A 27,721-nucleotide genomic window follows, 5' to 3' on the forward strand; every position below is an offset into this window, starting at 1 on the left:
CTTTCTTCACAGAGTGATTAGACATTGGAATGGGCGGCCCAGGGAGACGATGGAGTCACCGCCCCTGGAGGTGTTTAAGGAAAGACTGGATATGGCACTCAGCACCGTGGTATAGTCGACATGGTGGTGTTCAGTCACGAGTTGGACTCAATATTATCGCAGTCTTCTTCAAGTTCATTGATTTTGTGCTTCTGTGATCCCCCGCAGCCGGGCTGTTCCTTGGGCAAGGCCCGCAGAGCCATTCAGGTGTCAGGGCTACAGAAGGTCACCAGGATGAGCAACACCCTCAAAGCCCCTCAGCATGGGCTGTGCCCCCCGGGACCGTGACTCTGTCCCTGCGTCCCCACATCACAACGCCGCGTTTGCAGATCCCTGCCCTGCCCCTCACACAGGAACTGGCCTCAGGGCTGCTCAGTTCCTCTGGCTGCAGCATCCTCTACCGCTGCCCCCACCCCGCCACCTCCACCTCCCCCAGCTCACACCTACATCCACACTATTCCCAGCCAAATAAATGTCACCTCAAGGTCACCCCCAGCAACAAGAGGCACCAGCTCCGCGTCCTGGTAAAAAGATTTATTAAGAACATGCAGAACCTGCCCAAAAGGAGGTTGCTGCCCTGGCACTGACGGGGAGCAGGGGCAGAGGATTAGTGCTTCTCCAGGCAAAGCCACAGGGTGAAATAAAGTGAGTGGAGGGCACAGAAAGGCAGAGGGAGCATATCTATGTCGTGGAGAAACACCCGCAGCAGTTAAGGCGTATAAAGTGCTTGGAGAAGACCAGCCCTATTGAGGGGCTAAATAACACAAGCAGGCAGGGACAGCAAGAGATGTGGGTGTCTGGTGGCACCGGGCACAGGGGAGTGATGACAGACACACCTGCCCTAAGAATCAGCAGGAATGACGCTGCCTGCCCACATCACAGTCCCCAGCCACAGCCAGGAGGCCCCCAGATAGGATCCAGGCTGCTGGTCTTCATGGTCATCTCCCAGTTATGCCATGTTCGGGATGCTGCTCTGTGTTTGGGTGCATCTGCCAGCCTAGGGGAAGGATAGTCCCAGTGCAGCCTCCTGTCTCGGCTCAGTCCCAGAGAAAAAATGAGATGAGTGGGACTGGTCCTCAACCAGGCTGTGCCCCAGCAGCTCATCACAGCCTTGTGTCGCCCTCTGGAGTGAGCACAGCCATCAACCAACCTTCTGCTGCTGGGAGCATCACCAGCCTCTCGGTCCCCCCTAAATGGGAATGTCCACGTGGGGCTCGGGTGGTTTCTGTCCTCTTATGTTCCTGATGTTTGCCAAAGGAAGGGCACGGGGAAGTGCCTTCACAGGTGCCTCATGCTACCAAGCTGGTCCTTCATGCAGGAGAGGAATGCAGCAATAGCAGACCCAGAGCTGCTGCACAGGGACAGGTCTCCTGCAGCCACTTTGGGGACACTTCTGCAAAACAGCCCTGTGCTCTGGCCAGAGGTGGTGGGAAGCAGGGACACCCTCTGCAACTAGTGCTGCATCCCCTCAGCCTACCCCAGCACTCTCAAACACTCCCTCATCCCCATGGACTGCTCCCAGAAATACTGCTTTTCCCTGGAATGTTTTTGTCTAAAATTGCCCTGATAGGATTAAGAAAAAAAAAAAGAAACTGGATAAAAAATAACAACCCCAGGTCATGCTGGGGTTAGGCTCCAAAGCCACCCTGTCCAGGCAGGAGACATGCTGGTGATGGGTTTGGGGACAGCAGAACAGCCAAAGGGGCCTTACTGGGTGTAGCAGGGGAGGGAGCGCGGAGGGGGGAACAAGGGCTGCCTCCTCCTGACAGCAGGAGGGAGGGACCTCACAGGGATGGGTTGGGACAGGATGGGATGCAACAGGATGGGATGGGACAGGGGACGAAGCTGGTGGGGAAAGGAGGGACGGTGTCCCACCCCTCAGTGGGAGTGCAGGGAGAAGGCCAGTTTGACACAGCTGAGTTCCTCCCCGCCATTGCTGACGACCACTCGGACACGGTAGTTGCCATTGGTCATCCAGGAAGGGAGCTCCACATCGGGCACATCGAAGTCACTTGCCGGCAGGGAGTAGGAGCCCTATGGGGAGAGGGGACAGATAGGCAAGAAGTCAACCAAAAGCCCAGCCCAATGCCAAAGGGCACGGTGGTACCCACTGGCACTGCCAGGGTCACCGCGGGAGCTCGGCCGTACCGCTTTGAAGGGGCAGTGGCAGGGGATGCCGTAGGTCAGCAGGGGCTCGGGGCAGGGCGTGCCGGGTGGGATGAGTTCATCGAGAATGCTGCAGACATCGTTGTAGGTGCAGCTGCCCAGCTGGTCGATGCAGGGCAGCTGGATCCAGAGGTCACCCAGCGCTTTCTCTACCACCAGCGCTGCCTGGAGGGAAGGTGTTCAGCACCAGCACAACCAGCACGGGCACCCACGGCTCCACACCAGCCAACTCCCTCAGCTCCTGATCATGCAATCTTTGAGGTGTTCATGGGGTCACTGAACGCCCTCCTGCTTTCAGTTCCTCTCAACCTGCAGTTTCTCTTCCTCCAACCTCAGCTTGACCCCTTAAGATAACATCCCCTAACACCTTACATGCCCACCTCCTTCCCCTCTCCTCTGCCTGTCCCAAAACAGGGTGCTCCCATCCTGCAGTTCTGGCACCACACTCCCCCAGCACTCACCCCACAGTCCCAGGCCCAAACAGGCACCATAGCATTGCTCAAGACAGCCCACGCACACTGGACGGAGAGACATGTTCTGTCTCATTCCAAAAACTTCCCAAAAAGTGGTGCGGGGCAGCTGGCATGGCCCAAGGCTCCCAGAGCAGTGCCATGGCATGTCCTTGAAAGGAGCAGCAGGCTTGGCTGCTGAAAAACAGGTCCTGCAGTGACCTCCCACTGTGGGGGAGCACCCACAGCACTTGGGTTTCACTTCCCTCCTGGAGCCATTACATCCCCAGGACATGAGACAAGTCAGGTGGTTTCTGTCCTAGGGACAAGGTTGGGAGGCTCCCAGCATGGGTCTCCCCATGCCCACTGTCCTGTTCTGGCTTACAGAGCTCAGTGTGCTCAGCCCTGCACCTCTCTGCACCTCACTCCCCAAGGGCTGCTCATTCCTGTACCCAGTGACAGGCATTTCCCAGCTGTCAGTGGTTGGGGAAGCTCTGCCTTCCCTCACCACACAGAGGCACATCTGGCACTTACCGTCAGAGGGGAACCCATGCTCTTGCCACTCTTGACAGCCGCGCTGACACGCAGGCTCCCTGGGATGCTGATGGGGTCAGGTGCCACAGAAAGGCTCTGCAGCACCACAGGGTCCCTCTTGTCACCACAGTTCTCCCAGGCAAAGCCACCAACCTGCAGCACCAAGAGACAGGAGGAGTTAGAGACAGGGCAAGCCTTGCCTTGTGTTTGTAGGAGGTTTATCCAGAGCTGCACCTCTGACCCCTGCCAACCATCTGCTCACAGAGAGCCAGAAAATGACCTTCAGCCTCTTCAAATGCCAATTCTTGAACTCCCGAGCCTGAGGACATTACAGAAACCCTCTGTCCGTGTGCCTCTGTATGTACTTTACACCCAAAGAGGATTACCAGGCTGCAATTTCCAAACTTGTCTCAGCTCTGCCTCCAAACACTTTGCATGTGACCAAGGCAAGATGCATCCTTCATGCCAACGGCACCACGTAAGGTGTGTGGGGACAGGTCAGAGCAAGCTGGGACCAGGTGGTGGCTACGCTGCGCAAGGGGATGCTGGGCAGGGGTGTGGGGGGATCCCCTTGGAGGGGCTGTAGGGTTGGCACAGCCTCCCACCTCGTCCAGGACTAGTCCTGCTGTTGTGAGCCCTTGTCCACCAGCTCCAGCCACCTGGTTCCACACAGGAGTGGGAATCACACTCAAGAACCAGATGAGCCAGGCTCATCCTCTGCCTGATACACCCCAGGGGCCTGATCCTGAGCTATAAATGAGTACAAATCCTGATCCAGAGTACAAATGAGCCCTATGGGATAATGAAAATCCACACGCAAGAAGATGTCACCTGAATGGGGGACATCACTTATGTGTCCTGTCTGAGTTAAGAGTCATGCTGGGACATCTCCCCTGTTTCCTATAAGTCCCACCAACCTGTCCAGCCACCACCAGTAAAGACACTCCGATTTAAAGGCGGAGGGATAGCAGCACTTGCCTGCAACAGCCACCTCCGAGCCTGCCAGAGGCAAGTGGCAAAGAGACGAGCCCCGGTTCCCTCCCCGAGCAGGTTTGGCCGGAGCAGCCCGTGTCCCCATGCCATGACGCGGGGCTCTCCCTGCCTGCTCGCAGCCGCAGAACCGGTGGAGGCTGTATTGCCTGGTGCCACACGGCAGCCCCAGCGGGCACAGTGCAGCCCACGCAGCTGAGCAGCCCATCCCACCATCCCGCTCGCCCGCCGGGAGCAGCCCAGGGCAGGACACAGCGCTCAGGACAAGCCGGGACAGGGGCAGGCTGCACGCCGACACAGAGCAAGAGCTGGGAGTTCGCAGCCCGAGAGTCTGCAGGCAAAGAGGCTCCAGGGAGCTGAACATTGGTGTGTGGCTGCAGACTGCTGCCCACCGAGCCCCCTCCAGCCTTTCCAACCGGTTCCTCCTTCCCTCGGGCAAGCGCAGATTTCCTGGAAAATAAACTGTGATATTTCCCCTCCACACCGCGTGAGAGTTACACGTGGTAATTGGCTGTATCTTAATCAGCGCGTGTTACTGAGCCCGACCCAGCACTCCGTGGGAACAGGCAAGCAGAACCTGGCCTGTTCTCACAGAGCAACAAAATGAGAGCCGGGAGACGCTCAGCCGAAGGACGAGGCCGCTGGGTTTCTGCGTTGAGAAGTGTTTGTAAACACTGGATCTCTCCTGCTCCGAGCTCACCCTCAGCCTCCAGCACTGCTCCCCAGAGCGGGGGGCTGCGGGGTCCCCTGGGGGTCCATGGACCCCACTCTCCTGCCCAACCACAAACACGCACCCACCAGCGACCTTCCACCCTGCCGGGGCAAGAAATGCTTCTGGCCTCCTGTAATCCCAACGGGATGACGGAGTCTTCCCCCTCTCCGCCCCGCCGAGCCCCCCCGGCCGCCCTCTCCGTGCCCGAGAGATGCGGGGTGCGGGGTCCCTCCTCACCTTGCTGAGCCGCCGGGCCCCGCTGCGCTCCACCAGCAGCTGCGGCTGCGGCCCGGCGAGCGCGGCCGGAACGAGCTGCAGCGCGCACAGCGCCAGCGCCAGCCCCGCGCACAGCATCCTCCGGGAATGCGCCGGGAACGGGCCGGGATGAGTCCGGGGAGCTGCTCCGAGCCGTGGAGAGGCGAGCGGCGGGCAGGGGCCGCGGCAGGACCTGGCTGGCAGCGGTGGGTCTAAGAACCCCCGCGCCGAGGGGATGAGCCCTCTCTCCGAGCCCGGCCCACCGCCAGATTCCCCTCCCTCCCCCGAGGACGCTCACATTTTCCCTACCCCTTTTGCTTTCTTCTTTTTCCCCTCCCTTCCCCGGTTTCGCTGCCAAGCGCAGGACTGGACTCGCAGGGATGCTGGGACGGGAAGCGGCGCTTTCCCAAGCTCCCAGACCCGGCACTTGGAGCGGGGGGGCGGGAGCTGCACCCACCACCCCAGAGCACACACATCACCCCGCTGCGATGGGGGAGACACGACCATCTCCCCACCACCAACCCCTCCACCCAGGGCTGCGGTTTTCCTCACATCCCACTCGGGGGTGCCCCGGCGGTACCCTCTGGTCTGTACCCGGGATCGCCACGCTCCCCCCGCGCTCGGCACAAGGCAGGTGGCAGCTGAAGAGCAGAGATATTTGAGGTATTTCAGATATTTGAGACCCTCGAACCCGATGTATATGAGCAGGGGGGAGGGGACACTGGCATCGGGTAGCTCCTGACTGGGCAGTTTGCCACAGTACCCCTACCACCCATCTATCCAAAATGTTGGATTTAACACCCCCTCTTCCATCCCTAACCCCGGTTTTGCGGAGCATTTTCCAGACAGAGCTGCCCCAGGCACCCCCATCATGCTGGAACGGTCACACGGGTACCCCGCCATCAGGAACGGCACAGTAGCATGGATTTTCCCATATACTCTGGTGGACGGATGCTTTTATCCTGCAGAAGGGGCTGAGCCAACCGAGCACACAGGACACAAGTGTGGCAGGTCTCAGACCTTCCCCCCTGCCACAGCATCGTCAGGACCCACTTGTGAAACCCTTCCCCATGGTCAGCTCCACTCTCCCTTGCACGTGGACACTGCTTGGCCTCCCCATATTGCTCCCAGCCCTGGGAAGGGTTGCCTGGCTTGTCCAAACCCCTGTCTCAGCTCTATTTTTAGCCTTTCGTCCTTATTTAGCAGCGAGGCCAGGCGGGAGCGTGCAGGCAGGGCGTGGGAGCAGGCAGGGGATGTCGTGGATGGTGCTGCCCACCCCACGCCGGCAGCGACAACTGCGCCGCTGATCCACTGCCGAGGCTTAAGGATGAGGAATAAATAGCCCATTCCTCCCACCCGGGAACGGAGCAGAAAGTTATTCCCTGGGATTAGTTTTCACTTTGAGGCCCTGGAGCAGCCGGAGGACAGGGATAAGGGTAGGGATGCATGGGGAAAGGCAGCAGCACAGACGGAGCATTGTGTTTGGGGCTGGGAGGAGAGCAGAGCCCCTCACCTCGAGCCCCTGGCATCACATGCTTTTCTGCTTCTCACAGCCAATGTGGGTGAAGGTTTCACTCCCCTATTCTCATCCTTTTCTACTTCATTTTGCCATGGGGGAAAAAAGAGAATAAAAGACTGTGAGAACAGGTTAACCCACATCTTTTTGCTTGGAAAAACACAGGCAGGGACAGGAATGACTTGAAATCGTTGTACTACCTCAAGGCAGAAGTACATGTGACCTAAATCCCCACTAAAGGAGCCTGTGGCTTTTTCTGGGCTCCAACACATGCGAGAACTTCTGCAGTTCAAACAGTTTTTTCAGCTATGTCACCCATGCAAACTCGAGTCACGAGGTCTCAGCAGACCTGGTTAAACACCTTCAATTTGCATTGAAGAAAAGCAGCCGGGACTTCATTACCTCTCATTTACAACAGCAAACAGATTGCAAGTGATGAACAGGGCGGAAGGGTGTAACCACGACCACCCTCTCTCCACTGCCTGGGCTTCAGCTCTACCAGGACCCATCAGGCACCACCACAGGCCAGCTCATCACCCAAAAACCTTCCAGCAAAATATCCTCCAAATATCCTCCACCTCTCTTTTTTTTAATTTTTTTTTTTATTTTTCCAGGCTGGGTTTCTGAAAATAAGATATGCAAACAAAAAAAAAAAAAAAAAAAAAACGAACAACAAAAAGTGACCCCATGTGCACTCACAGAACCACTCTGCAAACAGACCATGCAGGGCTGGCACTGACACTGCCTTGTACTCATCCTGTTGTGCCCAGTCCTTACCAGCTGGAACCAGAGAGAGAGCCACAAGAGACACTTAAACAGTTTGCACAAATGCTTTTCTTATCCATAAGCTTTGGCAAACACTTTAAATGACCATTGGTACAAATTAACTCGACTTTCCAGCTGTTATCCCATTTACGGCAATTCAGACAAGCATGTGATAAAGCCTCCTTGTCTCACTTTTCTAGACAAAACCCTGGAGATATCTCCAGCTGCTGTCATTCCTGGGGAGAGATCAAGACAACACCAAAAAAAGACATTTGGGCAAATTTCAAAACAAGCTGAAGCTGCTTCAGGTGGGGCCACCACACACCACCTCTGCTTTCCTGTCTTTGCCTGGGCAGAAATTCCCTCACTGCCACAGTCCCCATTGGCTCCAGGCTCCTATGTGCAGCGTCCAGGCCCCTGTGCTCCTGAGATCCCCGCGGTGTTCTGGTTACCCCTACAATGCCATGGAAAGCCCCTGCTTTGCAGTTTCTGGATGTTTAAATGCTGTCCTCAAAAGGGAGCAAGTTTTCAGTGTATGGGGCAGAGGAGGATAAAGCAGGGCTGAGATGAAAGACCTGTCTGGCAAGCACACATCCCATGCAGTCTCTACAGGAAAGATTGGAGAAACTGAGGAATTGCTAAAATCAAGCTAAAATAAGAGACCTTCGGGGTAGCACGGGCAGGGCTTTTGGCAGGCAGCCTCACAGATGCACCCACAGGCTGAAGGAAGGGTGTAACGTGGTCTGGGCAGCCCTGTCTCCAAAAGTCAGCGATTTCTAGGAGCACAGGGTTGTCACACCAGAGCCTGCAGCAGAGGCTGGGGATCAGGGTGCTGGAGCTGGCCTCACTGCACAGGCCCATCCTCAAGCCCCAATTCTGCTCTGCTGGCTCAATGCCTCAGCCTGATGTGACCAAACTCTGTTTTTCTGCACCATTGTCAAGAGAAACCCCACCTGGAGCCCCATTTTGTGGCACGGGGGCATCTGAGAGCACCCCTTCAGCACCCCACAGTTAAAAGCAGAAATTTCCACAAGCACATGTGCAAACTCCTGGACCTTGGTGCACCAGCAAGACGTGATGGCAGCTGGACAGGATCCTTGTCAGCTGCCCACACAGTTGCTTCTCTTTGCAGCCACGGCCCCAGCGATGCAAATTCAGCCTGGAAATCGGCATGTGCTTTGTGCTTCCCCCTGTAGGCCTTCAGTCTCTAAAGTCTGGACCGGGATTTTTAATTAACCTTGGAGAGGTGGAGACCTGCACCTTGCACTGTCAGAGCTTTTTATCCCACAAACGATCTACTCAGCCCAAATAAGTACTCTCATGCAGGGAAGGAGACTTGCCCCACTCTGAAGTGCTGGGAGAGATAAGAACTGAGACTCTCAGGTGGTTTCTGAGCAGTGGGAGCTGATGCCAGAAGCTGCTGTGACTCACGAAATTTCACTGAGGTTGAGCAGCACCCACCCAAGAGGACGCAGGCAACTGGTCCCACCAGTCCCTGGGAGACTTGGGGCAGCGTGGGCCTGCCCCTTGCCTTCCCCACCCTCCCATCCAAGTGGTGTTTCACAATTTCCCCCGTCCCAGGGTTACCAGGGCAAGAAAAACACCTCCAAGTCGAACGTGACAGGATGACCAGGCACCTCCACTCCTTTGCCGCCCAGGCGAAATGCCAAGGTGTTGGCATCCCCGGAGCCGCAGGCTGCTTGGACTTCTCCCAGGGGATATTTGGAAAATGTCAGAATAGAAACTTGTTGACAAAAACTTGTGATGTTTTCATACAGGCACGGCCCCGTGACCAGGTTCAAACAGTTCTATTTCAGCAGTTCTGGGTAGCACCAATGGGTTTTCAGGTCAAAATATGTGGTCATTCAGAAATGTGTAAAGAGGTAATTTTAAAAAAGCATTTTAAAAAACCATCAAAATCAAAACATTTGGAAGAACCTGCCTTTCTTCACATTAGTTTTTAGATGGGACACTTTCAAGTCTGTGTCTTTCCCTGCATGTTCAGGACCCATTTCCAAACTGTAGGATTTCCTCCTACAAAAAGGGCACCCTGGCTCCAGGCCCAGCATTTGGGGTGTTTAGGATGCTCAAGAGAAGGGTTGCCAGGATGCAGTCCCTCAGGCAGTATGGATCACACCGAAAGCCCTCTCCAACCAGCACAAGGACCTCCAGAGCAGAGCTTCTGCCAGGAAAAACACCCCAAACCCACCACTTTTCCACAACTACCCACACACAAGCTGAAACTTGATAGGGGGATGGCAAAAGCCAGATGGATTCTGCTTTCTCACTCTCATCCCTGTTCCTAAGGGGGCTGGGGTGGGTTCAGCAGTGGAAGCCCCTTGAGCAGCTGGTGCTGGGGGTCCTGCTCCCACCCCAGCTCTGGTGCAGGGGTCCTGTTCCCCTTTCTCCTCGCCCAAGAGGGGACACGCCAGAGCAGGGGTCCTGCTCTCCTTACCCCACACCCAGAACGGAGCATCCTCAGTGCAGGGGATCCCTGGGACAGAGCATTCCCCAAGCACCCCGGCCCAGGGCGGGGACACCCCGGGGTGGAGGGGGCCCAGGGCCAGCCCCGGGGGCGGGCAGGCTGCGGCCGGGGGCCCTGCCCGCGGCTCGGGGGTGCAGAGCACCCTCTCCCGGCGCTGCCTGTCAGCAGCTGCCGGACTTTTTTATTACTTCTTTTTTTAATTATTTTTTTCTGCCTGCCAGCTGGGGCGGCTCATCCCGTCCCGTCCCGTCCCGTCCCGTCCCGTCCCGCCCGGTGCCGCTCGCCGGGGGATGCCGCGCCCCGCGCCCCGTGGCTGAGCGGGTCCCGCCGGGGCTCCATGGGCTGCACCGGCAGCGCCCTGCGCTGCTGCCCCGTCGGTGCCGAGGTAGCGGCTGCGGGAGCTTTTGGGCTGGGCTGGGCTGGGCTGGGCTTCGCTCGGGGTCGGGGCTCCGTGGGGTCGGGCTCTCGTGGGACCGAGGGTACGCGTTGTCGGGGTTTGATGGAGTTGGGGTTCGCGTGGGGCTGATGTTTGCGGGGAGCCCTGCTTGCACTGCTGGGGACGAGGGGTGTTGGGGGCACCCGGCGTGGGTTCCTCCCTGCGCCGGGGAGCGGTGGGGCCGGGCGGTGTGGCTGTCCCCGGCTGCGTGGGACCCCACCGGCATTGTGGTGGGGGAGGTGGCAGCGGGGACAATGAGAGCTGGCAGCCACCCGCCCTTCTGCATCCTTCTGCACCCTCCTGCACCCCTCCAGGCTCACCCCCACGTCACGGGAATTCCATAATTAAGGGGGTGCAGCATCTGGGATGACAATGCCTGTTGGGAATGCTGGTCCCATAGAAGACAGGCATGGGTTCCCCCAGCTAGACCTCTGCCAGCCTCCCATACCATCGTCCCTCATCCCAAAGGTTGTGTCCCCTTGTTCTGAAGGCATCACTCCTGTAGGGGAACACTCCTGTAGGGGAACACTCCTATAGTGGAACACTCTTGAGTCCCCCTCAGATCTCAGCATGTTGCTCTGTACTGAAGAGCTCTTCCATGAGGTCTGAAATTATATGCTGATTGTTATTATCATTATTATTGTTACTATTTTCATTATTTGATGTGCTCATGCTGCCCCAGTGCCGCACCCCTAACCTCGGGAGATGGTTTTGCTGTCGGATGTGCTGTGCTTACTGGTGTTGGGTGTTGTGATTGCTGGAGGGTGGCAGGGGAAGGAGGGAAGGCAGAAAGGCCCCATGGTGCTGCCATGCCCCCGGCACAGGTGGCCCTTTGCAGACCCAGCTGTGAGAGCCCGGCTGCCCAGGACCACAGAACCCACTGCTGGATGTGCAGGGGGAGCAGGCACGGAGCTCACACAGCCCTGCAGCCAACAAGTGCCTTTATTTACAGCACTTGCAGGCTTGGTCACTTCTCCACATCATGGAAAAAATCCCACTCTGCTATGTCATAAGATCAGACACTTTTGGGCCGTTTTGTGACTCTGAGAGCTTTCAAGAACGGGCATAGGACAGGGAGAAACAGCAGCCCCAAGGCCCCAGGTGCTGAGAGCCCCACGTTTACCGAAACACGGAAATTTGTCATTTGCCTGCAGACACTTCCCTTCCTGCACTTGCCTGCTCTCGAGCTCCTCTGCTCAGCCCTGTGCACTCCCCACCAACACTCGTAACCCATAAAACAGCCCTGCTGCTGTGGCTGAAAGTCATTCTGAAAGCAGCACCTAAAATCCCCGTTAAGGCTAAAAGGCATAAGGGCAGGCGTGGGGCCACTCCTGTCCACGTTCTCATGTCCCAAGCGCCAAAAGGCGGGATGGGAGACCTTCACCTCCCACTGCTGATGGGTGGACTTGCAGAGTTGCAAGATGGGTGGACTTGGGGTTGCTTGGGGTTGGGGGAGACTTCACACCCCGGGGGCAAGGCCAGCCAGAAGCCATGTGCAGGTCACAGGGTTGGGGACTCTACTAGGGCTGGGGGCTGCAGAGGCTTTTGAGGCCAGTGCCGGGTTTGAGGTGACCTTGAGGAGCTGGTGCTGGGTTGGGTCTGGTGGGTGGATGACATACCAGGAGCCGCTGTGTGCCCTGGGGGAGGCGCCTTGGCGGCCTCATTCTTCTCTGGCACCAGTCTGCAGGCAGCGGGGTGATAACGGAGGCACAGAGAGAACCCAGCCCTGAGCTGCAGGCGCTGTCCCCGGGATTTCCTTCCCCTTCAGCTCCATCCACCCGTGCTTGGCCACTCACGGTCACCGCTCGCACTTTGGTCACGCTCCTGGCGTGAGAGAGGCCAATTTGCCTTCCCAAAAGATCAGGGCTGAGGCTTGGCCGCCTTCCAGGGCTCGGGTGAATTTATTTTGAAGAGCTAGGAACTGTACGTAGCACCAGGAGTCAGGGAAGGGTCAGAATGCAAAACTCGAGGCTGTCAACAGTGTGAAGTGTTTGCCTATGGTCTGCGGCACAGATCTGACTGTAGGAGAGGTGATAATCACCTTCTAACACAACCATCACCATCACTGGAGAAAAGACAGCAGCCGGGTTAAAGACAGGTCCCACAGACCTGTGCCAGCATTGCTCTGGCAGCACTGAGCATCTGCTGCAGGTCCTGGGAGGTGTTACAGTCATGGACCAAATCCTGGCCCCCTTCTCCACAACCACAAAGCAAAACCTCCTCCCCAGGAGCAGAGACAGGATTTAAATACTCATTTCCTGCCTCTTTGTGATTTCCTCTGCTAGGTTGCATGGTTGAATTGCTTAATGTACTTGTAAAACAGGAAAAGAGGAAGAAAAATACGGTCCAAAACCCCACCTCACGCTAAGAGCTGAAGCAGAGGCTGCAGCCACCTTGGCTGCCCGCACTGTGCCGGCTGCTCTGCACTGGTGCTCCCTACCCCAGCACCCTTGGAGATGACTCAGGTCCTGTTGGAAATCCCTATTAATCCATCTATAAACAGTTCTGCTCCAGGCTATTAGAAATATTTAGTTTTAAGAATGTAGATACTTTTGGTTTTTTCATAGCTGGAAGGTATTTTTGGCAGAGGTTTCCAAGACTTTACAGGATAAGCTACACTGTGGATGGCCCCCACCTGCAGGATGTATCAGGCTGCTTCTTCCCCTGGCCAAAACTGTTCCAGCTGGAGCAATTCCCAACCTGCTCCTTCCACACACACAGAGTAGATTCCAGGATGATTTTCCAGCTCTCTAAAATGCGCCAGGCAATACCAGAGGCACGGGGTGCCAGAAAGCTGCTCTGGAAGTGGCAATGGAAAGTCCCTCCATATTTCAGAGCTCTCAGCCAAATTTTGCTTTTCACCCCAGAGGTGGAGCTTTTAACCCAAAGGACAATTGAGTGCTTATGACTAAAATTAGCTCTAGACACTTTTAATTGCTCCTAGAGGTAGGAAGGTGCCTCACTCATAGCCTCAGGGCAAGTATTTAGATTTGTCTGTTGATTCTGGTGAACCTGTTGCTCGCTTCAGCTATTTCTGAGTTCAGTGCAGGTGTCTCAAATCATCTTCCTTTAGAGGCTGAGGAGCTCTCAGGCCCCATCACGCTGGATTTGGGGTGTGGGGGAGAGGTGAGGATTCCCTGGGTCTGTGCTGGGGACATTGCCTGTGCTATGGCAGTGACCAGCCTTAGGCTCTCTGTCCTTGGGCATCACTTTGCCAGTGAGCAGGTCACATGCAGCAGAGGTGGTTTGGTTTGGGGGTTTGGGGTCCCTCCTGGAGGTGGTAACAGCATCCTGCTCTCAGATCTGCTGAGATCATCCAAAACCCTTGAGATCTGTGTCACCCCCCTGTGTCAGGAGGGTCCTCCTACACAGCCTTTGCTTTGTTGCAGTGAAAAAAAAGGGGGGAAATATGCGGTGTGGGGTGAGGGGAGGAGGCCTTTTGAGACTCCTGTGATGCCCTCAGGATTGCAGAGCCTCCACTGTCTCATTCATCTCTCCCCTTGCCCCCCATCCCTGGACTTCAAAACCCATCGCAGGACATGGGTACATTAAATACCAGGGAGATGTACAATGTCATGAAGTGTGTCAGGGGCCAGGTGGGGATCCCTGGGGACCCTCTGCAGTCAGGTGTGCCAGGGTTCAGCAGCACCCCAGGGCACCCACGCTTTCAGGGTGAGCTGTATAAACGAGCAAAACAAGCCCTGTGAACTCCTGACTGCCGGGTGCCTCCTCGCCCCCTCGCCTGGGCCACGTTCAACGCCGCGGCTGCTCATGCCATAGAAGGGAAGATAAAGCCGAGGCGTCCCAGGGGCTTGGAGTTCTCCTGCGCTCTGGAACTGCGCCTCCCTCCAGCTCCAGAAGGGGGGCTGCAGTGGAGGCGGAGACAGGGACGCCTGTTTGCTTTCCCTTGCTTTTTTCCCAAGCCAGGTTCCCTAATCCGGGCTGTATTTGGCCGCGCCACTGTGCGCGGGGCCGAGCCGGGGAGCAGCCGGCGCAGCGGGTTCCCGGCTCCCCGCAGGCAGCTCGGCTGCTTTCCTTAGGGAGCGGTATTTTTAGGAGCAGCTCTGCCGGGGGCTGGAGAGCAGCAACGTGTCTGCAGGTGAATTTTCTCGCCGCTCGTGCATCTATGCCCTGCCCAGAGGCACAACTCAGTGATGGGCATCAGGGACCAGATCTGCCCTGCGCCAGCGAGGCCGAGCCGTGAGAGCCTGCGAGCTTCTATCTTTCAGCAACTGATAAAAATATATCCACTCTTTTTTTTTTTTTTTTTTTTCCCCTCTTCTCCCCTCCAAGTGCCTAAATTAAACCCATGCAGGGCTGGAAGGCATCCCATGGAGCTGTGCTGCTGGAGGTAGCTCCCGGCTCTGGGTTATCTCAGCCCCGTGGCAGCAGTGGGAGCGTGCGGGAGTGCGCGGCTGTGCAGCACATTCCTGCGCTCCTGAGGTCATTGCTTGGCCGCCGCCAGCTCTTGCCTGCTGCCAGCCCTGCACAGGGGCTGTATCGCCTCTGATTTATGGTTATTTTTCATTTCTCACTGCCGCTCCAGCTGTGTCAAAGCTCATCTGTGTAAGGCCCTGGCAGAGGCGTGTGTTTGGGGGCTGCAAGGTGCCAGGGACCAGACTGACCAGAGCATCCCAGGACAGGAGGAGGGTGGCAAGGGAGTGCCAAAGCTGGAGCCCTGCCAAGTGCTGCCTGCTCTCCCCCCCAGATGTTTTGCTGCTGGAGCCTATTTTGCACCAGCACCCTGTCAGGGGGATGTTGTGAGCATCCCCCGGGTTTTCCAGCTGAGTGCTACATGGTGAAATGTCTGGGATGCAGGGAAGTGTGTGAGCTTGAGGCCACCTGATGGGCAGCACATGCACACCCATGGGTGCTCAGGGCTGGAAGAGGGCAGGGGGCTGGGGAGGGACCACTGCTGCCCGAGGGGCTGTGTTCTAGCAGAGCTGATGCAGGCTCAGTGCAGGGTGTTCTCTGCCTGCAGCCACCTGCCCCTCTCTGTTCCCCCTTGCTCCAGCCCCCTCTCTCTCTGCCAGAGACAGCTAAAAGCCCAGCAGCAGAGGGGTCCGGCTTCCCAGGAGCTCTCGGCCTTGAAGACAGAGAATGGTGAGAAAAAAATGGATTTTCCCTCGATGTGCTTTCTCAGAATGATATTAAGGAAGCAGTGGACAGACCCCAGCACGGCACCAGGGAGGATGGGGATGATGTAGGTTCATGCTGGTGCAGGAGGGCAAACAGCATTCCAGAGACAATGGCATCCCAGAGATGATGGATCAATGGCATCCTAGAGCCAATGGCATCCCATCATCTCAGTCAGACAGGTCATCCCCAGAACAGGAGACCTGGCAAGCTCTGTGTCCTCTCTGAGCCTGCCAGCACCATCCCAACTAGTGCTAATTTGGACCAGTGAGATGGAGGGAGGTATTTCTCCAGTGGGAAGAGGGCAGGGCTGAACCTGGCCCATCACATTGGCAGGTTCAGCTGCCCAGGATGTCCAGGCAGCCCAGACAGAGGGAAGCAGCCAGTGCTGTTTCAGCTGTGTTTGTCTTGCAGCCAATGCCTCCCTACTTCCTGAGGATGGGGAGAAGGCAGCAGTGCCAGAGTGGACGGACAGTGCGAGATTCCTCCAAGGCCAAGAGGAGGAGCAGCTGCGGGATGCTGGCCAGGCAGGCAGTGAGAGCATCCCCCAGGACATTGAGATCCAGGTCAGTTGGAAAGGTTGGTGCTGCTGGAGGCAGCAGCTGGGCATGGAGCGTGTCACCAGCCAGGACTTCCCAGGCAGTGATCATGGACCTGGCACATGCTGGGCTCCATTTTTGGGAGGAGGACAGGTCTAGGAAAGGGTGAGGAAGCCCAAAGCAGTGAAGCTCTGCATCCCTTCCACTGGGATTTCTCATATGACTGCTTCCCAGGTGGAAAAGAGAAAAGAGCTGGAGCTGAAGGAACAGTTTGATGCCCTGAGGAGAGAGCACACGGAAACCCTGCAAGGTGCGTGCCGGGGCAGCAGGGCTCCCTGCAGCCCCCTCCCCTCTCCTCGGTACTGCCAGTGCCCCTTTGGCTGCCTGTAGGGCCACGGTGATGCTGTCCCCTATTCCCCAGCACTGTGGGGCTCAGGTGGGGCCTGCTGCCCCAGTGTCCCCACACTGGTGGCACTCAGCTCACATTCCCCCACAGAGCTCCAGAGAGCACACGAGCAGGAGAAGCTGCTGCTGGCAGAGTCCCACCACAGGTCTGAAGCAGCCTTACAGGTACCTGCAGAGAAATCCCTGGGGACGGGGGGCCTGTGAAGGGCTTGAGGACCATCTGCTGGTTCTGCCAAGGTGTCCCACATTCCTCAGTGGCCACCTCAGTTCCTGGTGTGCTCAGGGACCACATCAGTTCCTCCAGCTCTGGGGTTATTTGCATACCACAGCCCAGCAGTCCCCACGCTCAGAAAGAAATCCCAGATACCTCTTACTCTGCTTTTTCCCTGGTTCTCCTAGGAGATGATTCAGGCACTGAATTCCCAGCTGAAATCCTTCCAGGACAGGATGAAGCGGGTGGAGGAGTCACTCTTGAGAACAGACTACAAGAAGCACATCCAGGTGCAGGGAGGGGTGTCAGGGAGGGGGACCTGCTACGGGGTGCTGACCCAAAGCCAAGGGGCTTCTCTGATGGATCCTGGCAGGGTGGGGCTGGAACCAGAGGGGAGCACAGGACAGCTGAAGGGGAGAGCAAAGCCTGTCCCAGAGAGGCATTGAGGCCCTTTGAACACAAGTGGTGGCCCTGCAGGAGCACGGGAGCCCCAGCCCCTTCTGGGAGCAGGAGCTGGAGAGTCTGCACTTCGTCATTGAGATGAAGAATGAGCACATCCACGGGCTGGACAAGAAGCTGCTGCACCTGGAGACCGTGGTGGGTTGAAAGGGGGGGTCACAGGTGGGCTTTCCTCTTTTCAGCTCTTCTACCCACCTTAATCCTGCCCAGAAACTGCAGCTGGAGCAAAGGTGGATGGAGCCCGTTTCCTCTCTTGGCATGGGGAGGGGATGCAGGCACAATGCCACCAGGCCAGCATTTCACCCAAAATGGGGTGGCAGGGGGTTCAGAGGTGCTTCCCAGCTCCCTCCTCACCCTCATGCTTCCCTTCCAGGAGGAGAGGAACCTTCTGCTGGAGGAGAAGGTGAAAACCCTCCAGCAGGAGAACGAGGACCTGCAAGTTCGCACCCAGAACCACTTGCTCATGGCGAGGTAAATGCTGGTCCCACCCACCCGGTGCACAGGTGGCACCTACGATGGGGGGGACAGGTGGCAGTGCGGGAGCACATCGCAGCCTGCGGTGCCACCGGGTGCTTTCTGCGAGGAGCAGAGGGGCTGGCGGGCGCTTTGCCCGGTGGCTCCGGCAGCCTTGTGCCCTCTGCCCGCAGGCAGCTGTCCGAGGAGCTCCAGGCCGCCCGTGGGGCGCTGGAGAAGGAGGCACAGCTGCGGGATCAGGCTCGCCGGGAGAAGGAGGAGCTGTTGTACCGTGTGCTCAACGCGGGGGACGGCGGCCCCTTCCCCATGGCTGCCGGCGAGGTGCCCCTCATTGCCACGTAGCACCGACGGCACCGCGCTGCCGGGGGACTGCCGGGGCTCCCCTCCGGCCCTGTGAGCCCAGGGCTGCCCTCACAAGTGCCCCCAGTCGGGGCAGGGCTCCAGGCTGGCCGAGCCCTCGGGGCGCCTCATGGACCGGAGTGATGGAGCATTTCACGGGACGCTTACGCCTGCATTTCCCCAGCCCGTGTGGGGCTGCAGCGGGACCCTGGCCACCCACTGTGCACTCCCTGCACCCCTTCCCCTGGTGAGGGGCTGTCTGGGGGTGAAAGGGATCAGCCAGGACACAAAGACTTGCATTGGGCTGGATCTGACCCAGTGCTTGGCTCTGAGTATAAACAACACCAGTGCTGCCCCAGGGCATGAGGACGACGAGGAGGCCACTAGGACAGGATGGGGACAATACAAGCACCGGGGGGATGAGGAGGGCACTGGGGACAGGGTGTTAACCTCACTAGGCCGAGCTCACACCCACGCCCTCCTGTTCCAGTCACCTCCTCCTCCTTCAGCAAATGTCTCCCAGGTACTGCTCCTGCAGCCCAGGCATGTCCCAGCTCACTGCCACAAAGACCCCAAGCCTTCCTTGTTCCCACTGTCCATCAGCAGCACCACCAGTCCCATCTTCTCCCCCAAAAGCTGGACAGAGGCTGGAGCTGCAAGTTCAGGGAGCAAGCATCCTCCCAGGGGGTATCAGGCTTTGGCAGGTCACATCCCTCTGCTCGAGCCAGTGCATCCCCATCGGGGAATATGCTGCCAGCATGGCTGTGGGTCAGGGCTGGATGCACAGAAGCACTTTCCCCTGGGTGTGGTGGGAGTCACTGCTCCGGAGCTGTCACAGGCCTGTTCCCTCCCCAGGGCTGTTTAGCCAGGGCTGTACGTGTGTGTGTGTGTGTGCACCAGCCAATGTGCTGCTGGCTGTAACAATTACAAATCTGTAAGAAGCAGCAGCCTCAGGAATCCCATGTCAGTGGTTTGGGGGGAATGGTGCAGGAGCATCCCAGAGTGGGGCTGTGTGCTCCACACCCCACACAGTGGGAAGAAGGGGAAGGGTGGGAGCAGGCGTCACAAAGACTCGACAAGGAAGCTCCAGAGGAGGCCCTTAAGGCCGATCCCCATTTTCCTTCCCTCTTTTCATTCATTTCAATGGGCTCCCAGCACAGGGCAGACCCAGACCCTCCCAGCCTTGCCAAGGCATCAGGGCCACTGCAACAGCCACTTCCGTCCTTTGTGCTGACCCTTATCAGGAACAGAGCAGCTGAACGGGCAGCCAGGAAGGCAGCGTGGATGTGGGGTCCAGCTCTTACCCACACACCTCCATGGGGTGGCCAGAGGGGGAAATGGGGATGCCTGTTGTGTCAGAAACATGTCCCCCCAGGTCACCCTCTGCTCCACACATCATCCCTGCATCCCGCAGGTACTGTAGCAACAAAGCAGGGGATGCCCCAGCAAATCCCACCAGGGATCAGGATTTCTGGACAAAGGGATATGAGGCTGGTGGGGTCTGGCATCCTGCTCCGGACACCTGGTATCATGTCCCACTGCCCCACAGGCAGATCCTGGATGGGACTTGGAGGAATGTACCTGGCTCTGGGAAAGGGGACTCTGGGAACTGAGGAGGAGGAATAAATGAGTGCAGAAAAGGACTTGCCCATGGTAAGGAGGGAAAAGCCTGGAGCAGGCAGTACCTTGGCAGTCATGGGGGGAATGATAGGTCAGCTCAGGCTGGGTGCCCAGGCAAAATGGAGGGTCAGGGCAGCACGAGAAGCCCCCACTCCACAGTGAGCAGCTGAGGGACCAGGGTGGGCGAGAGCAAAGGGGGCTGTGGGGGGCTGCAAGGAAAGGTTTCAAAGGAAAAAACCAAAACCCCAGCCCAGTAACAGCAGCAAAAACACTCGTGTGCTTTATCCTCTCCAAACAGAACTGCTTCTGCAGGGGCTCGCTGTGAGGCTGCTCAGGGAGGTTCACCTGACTCGGGGAAGCAGCTCCTGCAGCTCTGACAGGGCTGGCCCCCTCTGTGGGATGGGACCCACAGCCCAAGGGGATTCCTTGCCCCCTGGGCACAGGATGGAGGGAGCCAGGCACTCAGGGATGAGCCATCTCCTTTTACTGCCCCGGAGCAGATGGGCACAGGGCAGTCCTGCAGGGCTCCAGGGCCACTTCTCTGGCTCTGATTCCCGGCAGCTCCCGGGGTCCTGTCCTTTCGGGCCAGTGGCTCTCAGTGCTGTGCCAGATCCCATAGCCAAAGTAAATGAGGAAACCTGGGAAAGGGCAGAATAGGGTGTGTATGGAGTGTTTCTCTTCCTTCCCCCCCCAATCACCAAGTGCTCGCCCCTTCCTTTGGGCCACATATCAGAGGGCAGGGTGCTCCCACCACCTCTGGACATCAAAGGTCAGCATCTCCTCCCTCCCCACCACTGTTCAGAGCAGTATTAGTGCCACGGGCTCTCAAACCACCAGAGTTCCACCCAGAGGGGCTGGTGCCAGCTCTGGAACCCCGTGAGTGGCCGTGCTTATCCAGAGCCATCCAGAGCAGGTATCGCAGCCAGGCAGCCACGCTGAGCCGGGCCATCAGCACAGTGTTGATGGAGACGCTGAGGACAGGCAGGAAGGGCAGGCAGGGAACCTGCAGGGAGCACAAGGGTAAATTCCACAGCTAAATTCAGCTCTTTGCTGCTTTGGCTAGTTGCCCACAGGCAAGGGGAAGCCCAGCCTGGCTGTGAGGCTCAGAGATCCAAGCTGGGACTGCAGCCTGTGCTGGAGAGGGATGCTTGTGGAGGGTGTTTTGGTTGACAGGTCCTGCACTGGGGCAGGAGGTACAGCAGGATTTGAGGTGGGAGGCAGCAAAGCACTCACAAAACTAAGCCAGGGTGTTAAGGCCGGGTATCTTTTTACTGGAGAACAGCTCTGATTCCCCAGCAGGCACTGGGCTCAGCTCGGAGATGCCCCTTCAGCTCTCAGGCCATGGGGGAGAAGAACCCTCATGGTCCCTATGGAGAACCCTGTGAGCTACATGCTGCCTCCAGCAGTACCTTATTAATGTGGATTCAGCAAAGATCTGCCTGACCTAACGCTGAGGGAACATCCCCCAGTGCCACCCTTTCCCCACAGGGCTGCAGAACTTGCCTGCACTCAGTGCCCCAGGACCTTCTCCCTGGGCATGTCCCACAGGCTGGGCTGGGTGCTCAACATGAAGGATGCTTTGTCCTGGTTCTGAGGCTGCCTCCAGATGAGAAGAGCTGCCATCAGGATCCCCAGGAGAAGCAGGGCCAGAGCTGTGATGCACCAGGCACCTGCAGACCGCAGCCAGGGCAGCCCAGCAGCGCTCACCCAGCTCAGGGCACAGGCCAGGGCGGCTGCAGAGGGACCACAGTGTCAGGGCAGCTTCCCTGGGCTGGGCCCATCCCTCTCCCAGGCTGCCATGGTGGGACAAAGAACAACCAGGGGACACAGCTGGGTGGCTTCTCGTGGTGGGTTTCGCTTTTCTCTCCTGTCTGGGAAGCAGAGGGAGTGGGAGGTTTCCTGAGGTCCTCTTGGGGCAGCCAGCTGCGTGGCAGTGGGGTGAGGGCAGGAAGGAGCCAGGCAGCCCCTGCATCTGCTGCTGGGGGGTTTCCACTGGGCAGGAACCTGCCAGCCCTTGCTACAGTAGGGATGCCCCCCATGGGTCCCCCCACACCAGCTCCCCGTGGAGCCCATCCATCATTCCCAGACACACCTACAGCTGTCAGAGCCCAGACCACCACAGCAGAGGAGCGAGGGGTGGGATGGGGGGGCGGCCGAACCAAGTGGTCCCACCAGAGCTGCACAGCTGGGACCTTCCCCACAGGAGTGTCCCAGGTGCTGGGTTCAGGCCGATACCTGAGGAGCAGACATTGGATATCAATGCACATAAACCTGCACCTGCAGTGCACCCAGGCCAGAGCCTTGCCCCAGGCATGGCCCACATCAGAAGCTGGGTGAGCCCTGTCCCCTGTCCCCAGCAGTCTCACCTGAGCAGCAGCACACAGCCAGCCACCATCGAGTAGGCCAGCAGTGTGCCAATGGACATGGTGTCAACCAGGGCTTTCAGGTCAAAGAGAAGGGCCAGGAGAGCTGCAGGGAGAAAAGCCCTTTCAGCCTCCCAGCAGAGCTGGCAGTGCTGCTTTGCCCACCTCAGTCATACTGTCCTGACCTCCCCATGTCCCCCTGAGACCCACTGCAACAGAACCTCGATGAACTGGTGATGCTTTGGGCACGAGTACGAAGCATCCTGTCACCTCCTGCCTGGCAGTGCAGAGAGGCTGAACCAGTGTCTGGAACACCATCGAGGCCATGGTCCTGGCCCACCATGAGGAGGTCTGTCTCTGGGCAGAGAGACAGTGCTCAAACAGCTACAGGCAAGTGAGAGGGAGAGAGGACACCCACCAAGCCCTGCTCACAGTTAAGGGTAAGCCAAGCACTCACTCACCTGCCACTCCCCCAGACACCAGAGTTGCCACCACCGGGCACTGACGGCGACTAACTTTGGCCAGAGGTTTGAAGAGGAGCCCGTCTCGAGCCATTGCATACAGGATCCGTGGCATGGGGAACATGGAGCCCAGGAGGCTGCATGAGAGAGGAGATGGGGGAGAAAAGGGGAGGAATCCAGGAGGTGCCATCCTGTCTTTTGCTCCCAAGGGAACTCCCATTCACCTGTATGTTCCATGACCTTCTCAAGACCATTCTGACAAGATCATCACCTTCCTCATCATCAGATGAGGGACATTATCAGGGAAGAGATGTCTGCAGTCACCAGGAGCCCTGTGCATGCCAGAACACCCCAGCCCACTCTTGTGGACACAGTGTCACCTGACCACTTCCTCCAGTGTCACACCAAGGGGTTTGGCTGCTCTCCCTGATCAGGAAGGGCCAGGCTGGGAACAACAGGATTTGTGTGGAAGGGATTTTGGCCAAGCAGGAAAGGCAAGGAGGAATTCAGGAGGAAGGGGTTGGGGACATCTCCTGGATGTGTTACAGATCCAGTCCCTTGCTCTGAACCATAGAATCGCCATCAGAGGATGCCCCTCACCTGGTGGTCAGGGCACACAGTGACCCCGCAGCCACAGCGTACTTTGCACTGCTCCAGCCAATGTACTCAAAAGCCACTGGGAGTGGGCTCATGGTGTCTAGGAGGTAGTAGGGCATCATCAGGGTGAGGGCAGCAGACACCTCAGAGTATGCCAGGAAGCAGATGAGGAGGGAGAGGATGATGCCCATGGGGATGGATCTCTGCGGGTCCCTCACTTCTTCCCCTGGGGAGGACAAGCTCAGCTGTAGGAACAGATGCTCATTTAATGTGCATGGCATGTTAAGAGCCCAGCTCAGGCTGGAGAGCAGATCCTATATCCCCCCAAGAGAGGACACAGAGACCTTCTAGCAAGGACCACTGGACCTCCTGAGCCCCAGGGATACTGGGATAGAGAACATCTCTCCTTCAGGATTAGCCTAGACATTTCACGTGGACTCTTAGGACGGGCAGGAGAGGGTGGCTGCAGCACAGAGCTGGGAATGTGCCCATTTCCCAGCCTTACACCAGTTCCCAGGGCTGTGGGGACAGTCACTGCCACAGCCTCCCAGCCTGCAGGGGGGTCTCACCAGCAGCACCCCCACCTCACTTACCTGTGGTAGCGATGCAGTCAAATCCAACAAAGGCATAGAAACAGGTAGAGGCTCCAGCCAAGGTCCCAGTGAAACCATAGGGCATGAAGCCTCCCACCCCAAAGGCACTGGTCATGTTGTCGGCCATGGACTGGTTCCTGGGAGGAGGAGGAAGAGTCAGGCAGCGCAGGGGGGTCAGTGCAATGGGATCCCAGGCTGGGGTCATCCAGGATGAACAGTCCATGCAACCTGCTCAACCCTCAGCATCAACCCAGCAGGGCTTAGGACTTTGGCTCTTTGACACATTGCCAAGAGGGACAAACAGAGAAAGTGAGATTTCCTGGGATAAAGCACTGGGGGCTGATTTCCCATCCCACTCTGAAAGCAGCACAGGGAGAGTGAAGCCTCTCATACCCAGCCTTGTGGGCAGCTGCCCGTGGTAGGTCATCCTCCCTGAGCTTCCAGTTGCTTGTGTCACCTTTGATGAAGCCGCTCACTGTGACAAAGAGCAGGACAAGCACGTTGAGAGCTGTGAAGGCTCTGTTGACCATGGTGGACTCCTTCACTCCAAAGGAAAGAAGACCTGGAGAATAAAACATCAAAACTGGATGAGCTCCCTGGATGATGCCAGGGTAGACATTACTGGGGAGGGTGGAAAAGGGGGGCAGTGGTAAATTCAGGACAACTTGCAGATTTCCCCAGATTCCCTTTCTATTCCCCGTTCTTTGCTCAGGGAAATGGTAAAGTCTCAGATGGGGTCAGCACCATCCTAAAGAGCCCACAGTGGGGTGAGGAGCTCATCGTACCTGATGGAGGGTGGAACAGAAGGAGGCACCTACCTGACAGCAGGACCACCAGGCCAGCAGCAAAGGCATCTGGGTGCTCTGCCAGCCCCACAGAGCTCATGGCTGCGTGAGCACCCAAAAACCTCCCCATCTTCTTGCCGAGGAGCTGGTCAAAGGTAGCACTCCAGGCCCAGGCAACGCTGGCAGTACCTGGGGAGAGGTGATGGCTGTGTTCTGGTGGTTCTGGGAGGTCTCAAAGGACACCCAGCAAAGCCACCAACACAGTGGTGAGAGGGATCGAGAGGGCCTTATACCGATGACGTAGGACAGCAGCAGGTTCCACCCAGTGAGGAAGGCCCAGAGCTCGCCCACTGTCACGTAGCTGTAGAGATAGGCAGAGCCAGCCAGGGGCACACGGGCCCCAAACTCGACGTAGCACAGCCCTGCCAGGGCAGACACCACAGCTGCAATCAGGAAAGAAAGGACGATGCTCGGGCCAGAGCTGGTCTTGGCCACCTCCCCTGCCAGGACATAGACACCAGCCCCCAGCGTGCTGCCCACTCCCAAGGCAACCAGATCCACGGTGGAGAGGCAGCGGCGGAGGCTGGAGCCCTCTGAGCTGGCTGGGACTCGTTTTCTGCGGGAAAGCAGCTTCGGCACAGAGTGTAGGTGGCCACAGCTCGGCATCTGTGGGAGAGGAAAGCAGCAGGCATGAGGACACTGCTGCCCCACGGGCACTGACCACCCTGGGGATGTGACAAAAACCCAGCCTCAGTGATTTGCTTGCAGCTCCCACCATTCACAGTGCTTCTGCACTCACTGGGTGCTGCCTGTTGTCTATCTCTGCCAGAAAAAACAGCCCATTTTGGAGCAAGATGGGGCTAAAGCAGCTGTGCTGCTCTCTCATCCCCAGTGACAAGTGGAGCAATGCATGACTGGGGTTTGTTTGGCTCTGTCCAACTTGTGAGAGGGGACAAGGACACCTGCTTGTCCCCCTGCCAGCTCAGAAAGTCCTGTTGCCCCAGAAGCCTCCCCAGCAGGAATACACAGCCAGGATTATCCCAGCTTTGACACTGAAACTATTTGAAATGCAGAAACCATGCCAGAGAAGGAGGGATGGGAGATGCTCTGCTCCTGGAAGTTGCCTTGAAGTGCACCAGGAAGGACCCACTCGCTCAGCTGGAGATGCTCCCACAGCACCTGTAACTGTGGGTCAATGGCACAGCTCAGGTCTGGATCCCCTGGGCCATCAGCCCGTGCAGTGATGCTGTGGCTTGCTGGGGGCACCAGTGGGGATGTCAGGCAGGCAGAAACCCCAAATTGTGTGACATCTGTGCTTGGGGGGAAGGGGCTGCTTGGCATGGCATACCCGGGATTTGTGTGCCTTCCCCCATCCTGCACACCCTTTCGCAGGAGCTCCAGGATTGGAGAACCTGCCTTCACATCCCGCGGTGCTGCCAGGACCTCCAGGTTACCCCACAGCAAAGCAAAATCCGTGCCAACGCTCCAAAGTCCATAACCTGATACTTACACGGCCGGGAGCTGGGTGGAAACCCTGTCCAGTGGCACAGCCCCGTGGCACAGGGGACATGTGATCCCCGCTGTGGCGTGGAACTGGGGGACAAAGGAACAACCCTGCCCGGCACCCAGACCCGCAGGATGAGGTGCTCCTTGTGGCACGGGGAGCTCCGATCTCCAGGACAAATGCTGTCCCCTGGGAGTGAGAAGCCGCCGCCCTCCCGCTCCCCCAGCAGCACCCACCCTCTGCGCAACCCCAGCCCCGCCCAGGGCACCTCGCCCCGGTGATTTTACTCACCCCGGCCAGCCTTGGGGCAAACTGCTCCAGCGGCGAGCTGGTGGGGACGACGAGCCCCAGGCAAGCCCCCCTTACACTCTGCCCTTAAATCCCTTTTGGGAGTGCCCTGGCCCTCCCCCCGCTGACCACCGCTCCAGGCTGCACAATGGGAAATCTATGCAGAAATATTTTTCCCACAACGCCTTCCAAATCATACACACAGCCTGCAATGCTAATAGGCTCAGAGGCATTATTGAGGGAGTTTAATTCACTTTTCCAAGCTGCTTGGGCAGGTGGAAGGGAGAACCCCCTCCCTCTGTCCCTGCTCCCTCGCACCAGGACCCACATCTCCACCTCGGTGGAGCTGGTTTTGGAGGAAATGCAAGCAGAGAGGAGCAGTGTTTAGGGGCGTGTGCACCTACAGCTATGACTGACCCCAGCTGCCCCTGGGGAACACGGCAGGAGGTGAACAGGTCCCAAAAGGGACTGCAGCAGCAAGGCAGAGGAGCACAGACCCAGCTCCACAGGACGTTTGCAGCAGCATATTCAGCTGTAACTCCCTGAAGCAAAGTCCTGAGGCTGCTTGCACTTTCCTGGTATTTGGGCATTCTTGGGCTGCAGCACACAGGGCTGAGCAGCAAAGTGCAAGCAGGGGCTGGGCTTAGTCCAGGGCACAGGGCTGTGTGGGTGGGGGTCCCAGGTAGGCTGCTTGGGGCCACTAAGGCACATGAGTGTCCTTGGACACCAGCATGGCTGTTCTGCAGGGCTGCTCCTGGCAAGGAGAGGCCATGATGGGGTGACCTGGTTGGTCACCAGCATGCTGGGAGAAGAGGACCAAGTCTGGGCTCTGAGGAGAGGCTGGAAGATGGTGTTTTGGGGTGAAGACCTAATTTTGGTTTTATTGTAGATAGCGCTCAGTCTGAGTCTGCTTACAGTACTTGGTAACAAAAACCTCTCAGGCTGGGGCTCAGCCCATCCTCTGGCTTTCAGCTTGCAAGGAACAGAGGAAGGGAGCAGGAGCCATGCAGGAGCAAAGCAAGGAAGGATCCAGAGCATCTAAAGCATAGGTGTACACTTTAACCACAAGGCTGCCTTGTCCTGGCTCTATGGAGCAGCCCCATATCTAGAGCACCCTGTGAGCTGCTGGGCACTGTGAGCACCTCTGGGGCAGGGGGGCTCAGCACACCATGGCACAGCCAGGGGCACCAGGAGGAGAGCAGGGCTGTTGTCCCACACTGCAGCACAGGGTGAACAAAGCCCTGCTTGTCACCCACGCCATCTCACATGAGCGAGGTCTCCAGATACCAACGCCAGCCCAAGGGAACATTGCCCTGAGGGAAAAACAGGGCAGGAAGGAGCAGCCAGTGCTAGCTGGCCGTGAAGGTCTCACCCTCCCAGGCTGCCTCCAGGGGAGCACAGCCCTATGGCTGCATGCCAGCCATCGGGTATGTCACACCCAGCCTGGGGTCCGTGCTGCCCAGGACCGGCAGGGCTGAGCAGCTCAGCTGCCTTGCAGCCCCAGAGAGATGCTCAAGCCAGTGAGTACCACCAGGGCTGGGATGCCTGAAAGGTTACACACCAGCAGCCTTCAGCATCTCCAGGGGTCCCTTGAGTTTAT

The 27,721-nt window shown here is 57.9% G+C and overlaps 3 protein-coding genes across 8 annotated transcripts; 1 reads left to right on the top strand and 2 right to left on the bottom strand.

Moving 5' to 3' along the window:
- Positions 1-558: 558 nt before the first annotated feature.
- GM2A (ganglioside GM2 activator) lies at positions 559-9,917 on the bottom strand. Of its 2 annotated transcripts, none has more exons than XM_048320108.1 (4): positions 9,882-9,917; positions 3,189-3,341; positions 2,188-2,370; positions 559-2,073 (listed from the first exon to the last, which is right to left on the bottom strand). In XM_048320108.1, exons 1-4 carry the CDS (start codon positions 9,900-9,902, stop codon positions 1,918-1,920), a joined length of 513 nt encoding a protein of 170 aa, XP_048176065.1. In that variant the 5' UTR covers positions 9,903-9,917; the 3' UTR covers positions 559-1,917. The 2 variants fall into 2 exon arrangements, with proteins under 2 accessions (XP_048176065.1, XP_048176064.1); XM_048320107.1 differs by lacking the exon at positions 9,882-9,917 and adding an exon at positions 5,128-5,424.
- Positions 9,918-10,028: 111 nt separating this feature from the next.
- CCDC69 (coiled-coil domain containing 69) lies at positions 10,029-18,854 on the top strand. Of its 3 annotated transcripts, none has more exons than XM_048320230.1 (9): positions 10,031-10,296; positions 15,381-15,450; positions 15,898-16,049; positions 16,257-16,332; positions 16,519-16,592; positions 16,827-16,928; positions 17,116-17,235; positions 17,471-17,568; positions 17,749-18,854. In XM_048320230.1, the coding sequence occupies exons 1-9, from the start codon at positions 10,249-10,251 to the stop codon at positions 17,966-17,968; spliced, it is 960 nt and encodes a 319-aa protein (XP_048176187.1). In that variant the 5' UTR covers positions 10,031-10,248; the 3' UTR covers positions 17,969-18,854. The 3 variants fall into 3 exon arrangements, with proteins under 3 accessions (XP_048176189.1, XP_048176187.1, XP_048176188.1); XM_048320231.1 differs by having other exon boundaries at positions 10,032-10,296; positions 17,745-18,854; XM_048320232.1 differs by lacking the exon at positions 17,116-17,235 and having other exon boundaries at positions 10,029-10,296.
- A 1,926-nt stretch (positions 18,855-20,780) lies between these two features.
- On the bottom strand, positions 20,781-26,201 carry LOC125333916 (cationic amino acid transporter 2-like). 3 transcript variants are annotated; one of them, XM_048320228.1, is made up of 10 exons: positions 26,125-26,201; positions 24,623-24,995; positions 24,363-24,518; positions 23,938-24,106; positions 23,545-23,681; positions 22,955-23,177; positions 22,355-22,491; positions 21,897-21,999; positions 21,623-21,765; positions 20,781-21,263 (listed from the first exon to the last, which is right to left on the bottom strand). In XM_048320228.1, exons 2-10 carry the CDS (start codon positions 24,993-24,995, stop codon positions 21,040-21,042), a joined length of 1,665 nt encoding a protein of 554 aa, XP_048176185.1. In that variant the 5' UTR covers positions 26,125-26,201; the 3' UTR covers positions 20,781-21,039. The 3 variants fall into 3 exon arrangements, with proteins under 3 accessions (XP_048176185.1, XP_048176183.1, XP_048176186.1); XM_048320229.1 differs by having other exon boundaries at positions 21,200-21,401; XM_048320226.1 differs by having other exon boundaries at positions 21,160-21,765.
- Between the last annotated feature and the right edge of the window lie 1,520 nt (positions 26,202-27,721).

This window comes from Corvus hawaiiensis, chromosome 15 (assembly GCF_020740725.1).
Source record: "Corvus hawaiiensis isolate bCorHaw1 chromosome 15, bCorHaw1.pri.cur, whole genome shotgun sequence".
NCBI classification, from domain to species: Eukaryota; Metazoa; Chordata; class Aves; order Passeriformes; family Corvidae; genus Corvus; species Corvus hawaiiensis.

Coding starts and splice junctions, on each gene's coding strand:
- GM2A (XM_048320107.1), bottom strand. CDS start 5,244: ATGCTGTGCGCGGGGCTGGCGCTGGCGCTGTGCGCGCTGCAGCTCGTT. Junction 3,342..5,127: donor GGGCCCGGCGGCTCAGCAAG/GTGAGGAGGGAC, acceptor TTGGTGCTGCAG/GTTGGTGGCTTTGCCTGGGA. Junction 2,074..2,187: donor GCCACTGCCCCTTCAAAGCG/GTACGGCCGAGC, acceptor CTCTCCCCATAG/GGCTCCTACTCCCTGCCGGC.
- CCDC69 (XM_048320230.1), top strand. CDS start 10,249: ATGGGCTGCACCGGCAGCGCCCTGCGCTGCTGCCCCGTCGGTGCCGAG. Junction 10,297..15,380: donor GCTGCCCCGTCGGTGCCGAG/GTAGCGGCTGCG, acceptor TCTCTCTGCCAG/AGACAGCTAAAAGCCCAGCA. Junction 17,569..17,748: donor AACCACTTGCTCATGGCGAG/GTAAATGCTGGT, acceptor GCCCGCAGGCAG/CTGTCCGAGGAGCTCCAGGC.
- LOC125333916 (XM_048320226.1), bottom strand. CDS start 24,995: ATGCCGAGCTGTGGCCACCTACACTCTGTGCCGAAGCTGCTTTCCCGC. Junction 23,682..23,937: donor GCAGCTGCCCACAAGGCTGG/GTATGAGAGGCT, acceptor TCCTCCTCCCAG/GAACCAGTCCATGGCCGACA. Junction 22,492..22,954: donor CTGTGTGCCCTGACCACCAG/GTGAGGGGCATC, acceptor TCTCTCATGCAG/CCTCCTGGGCTCCATGTTCC.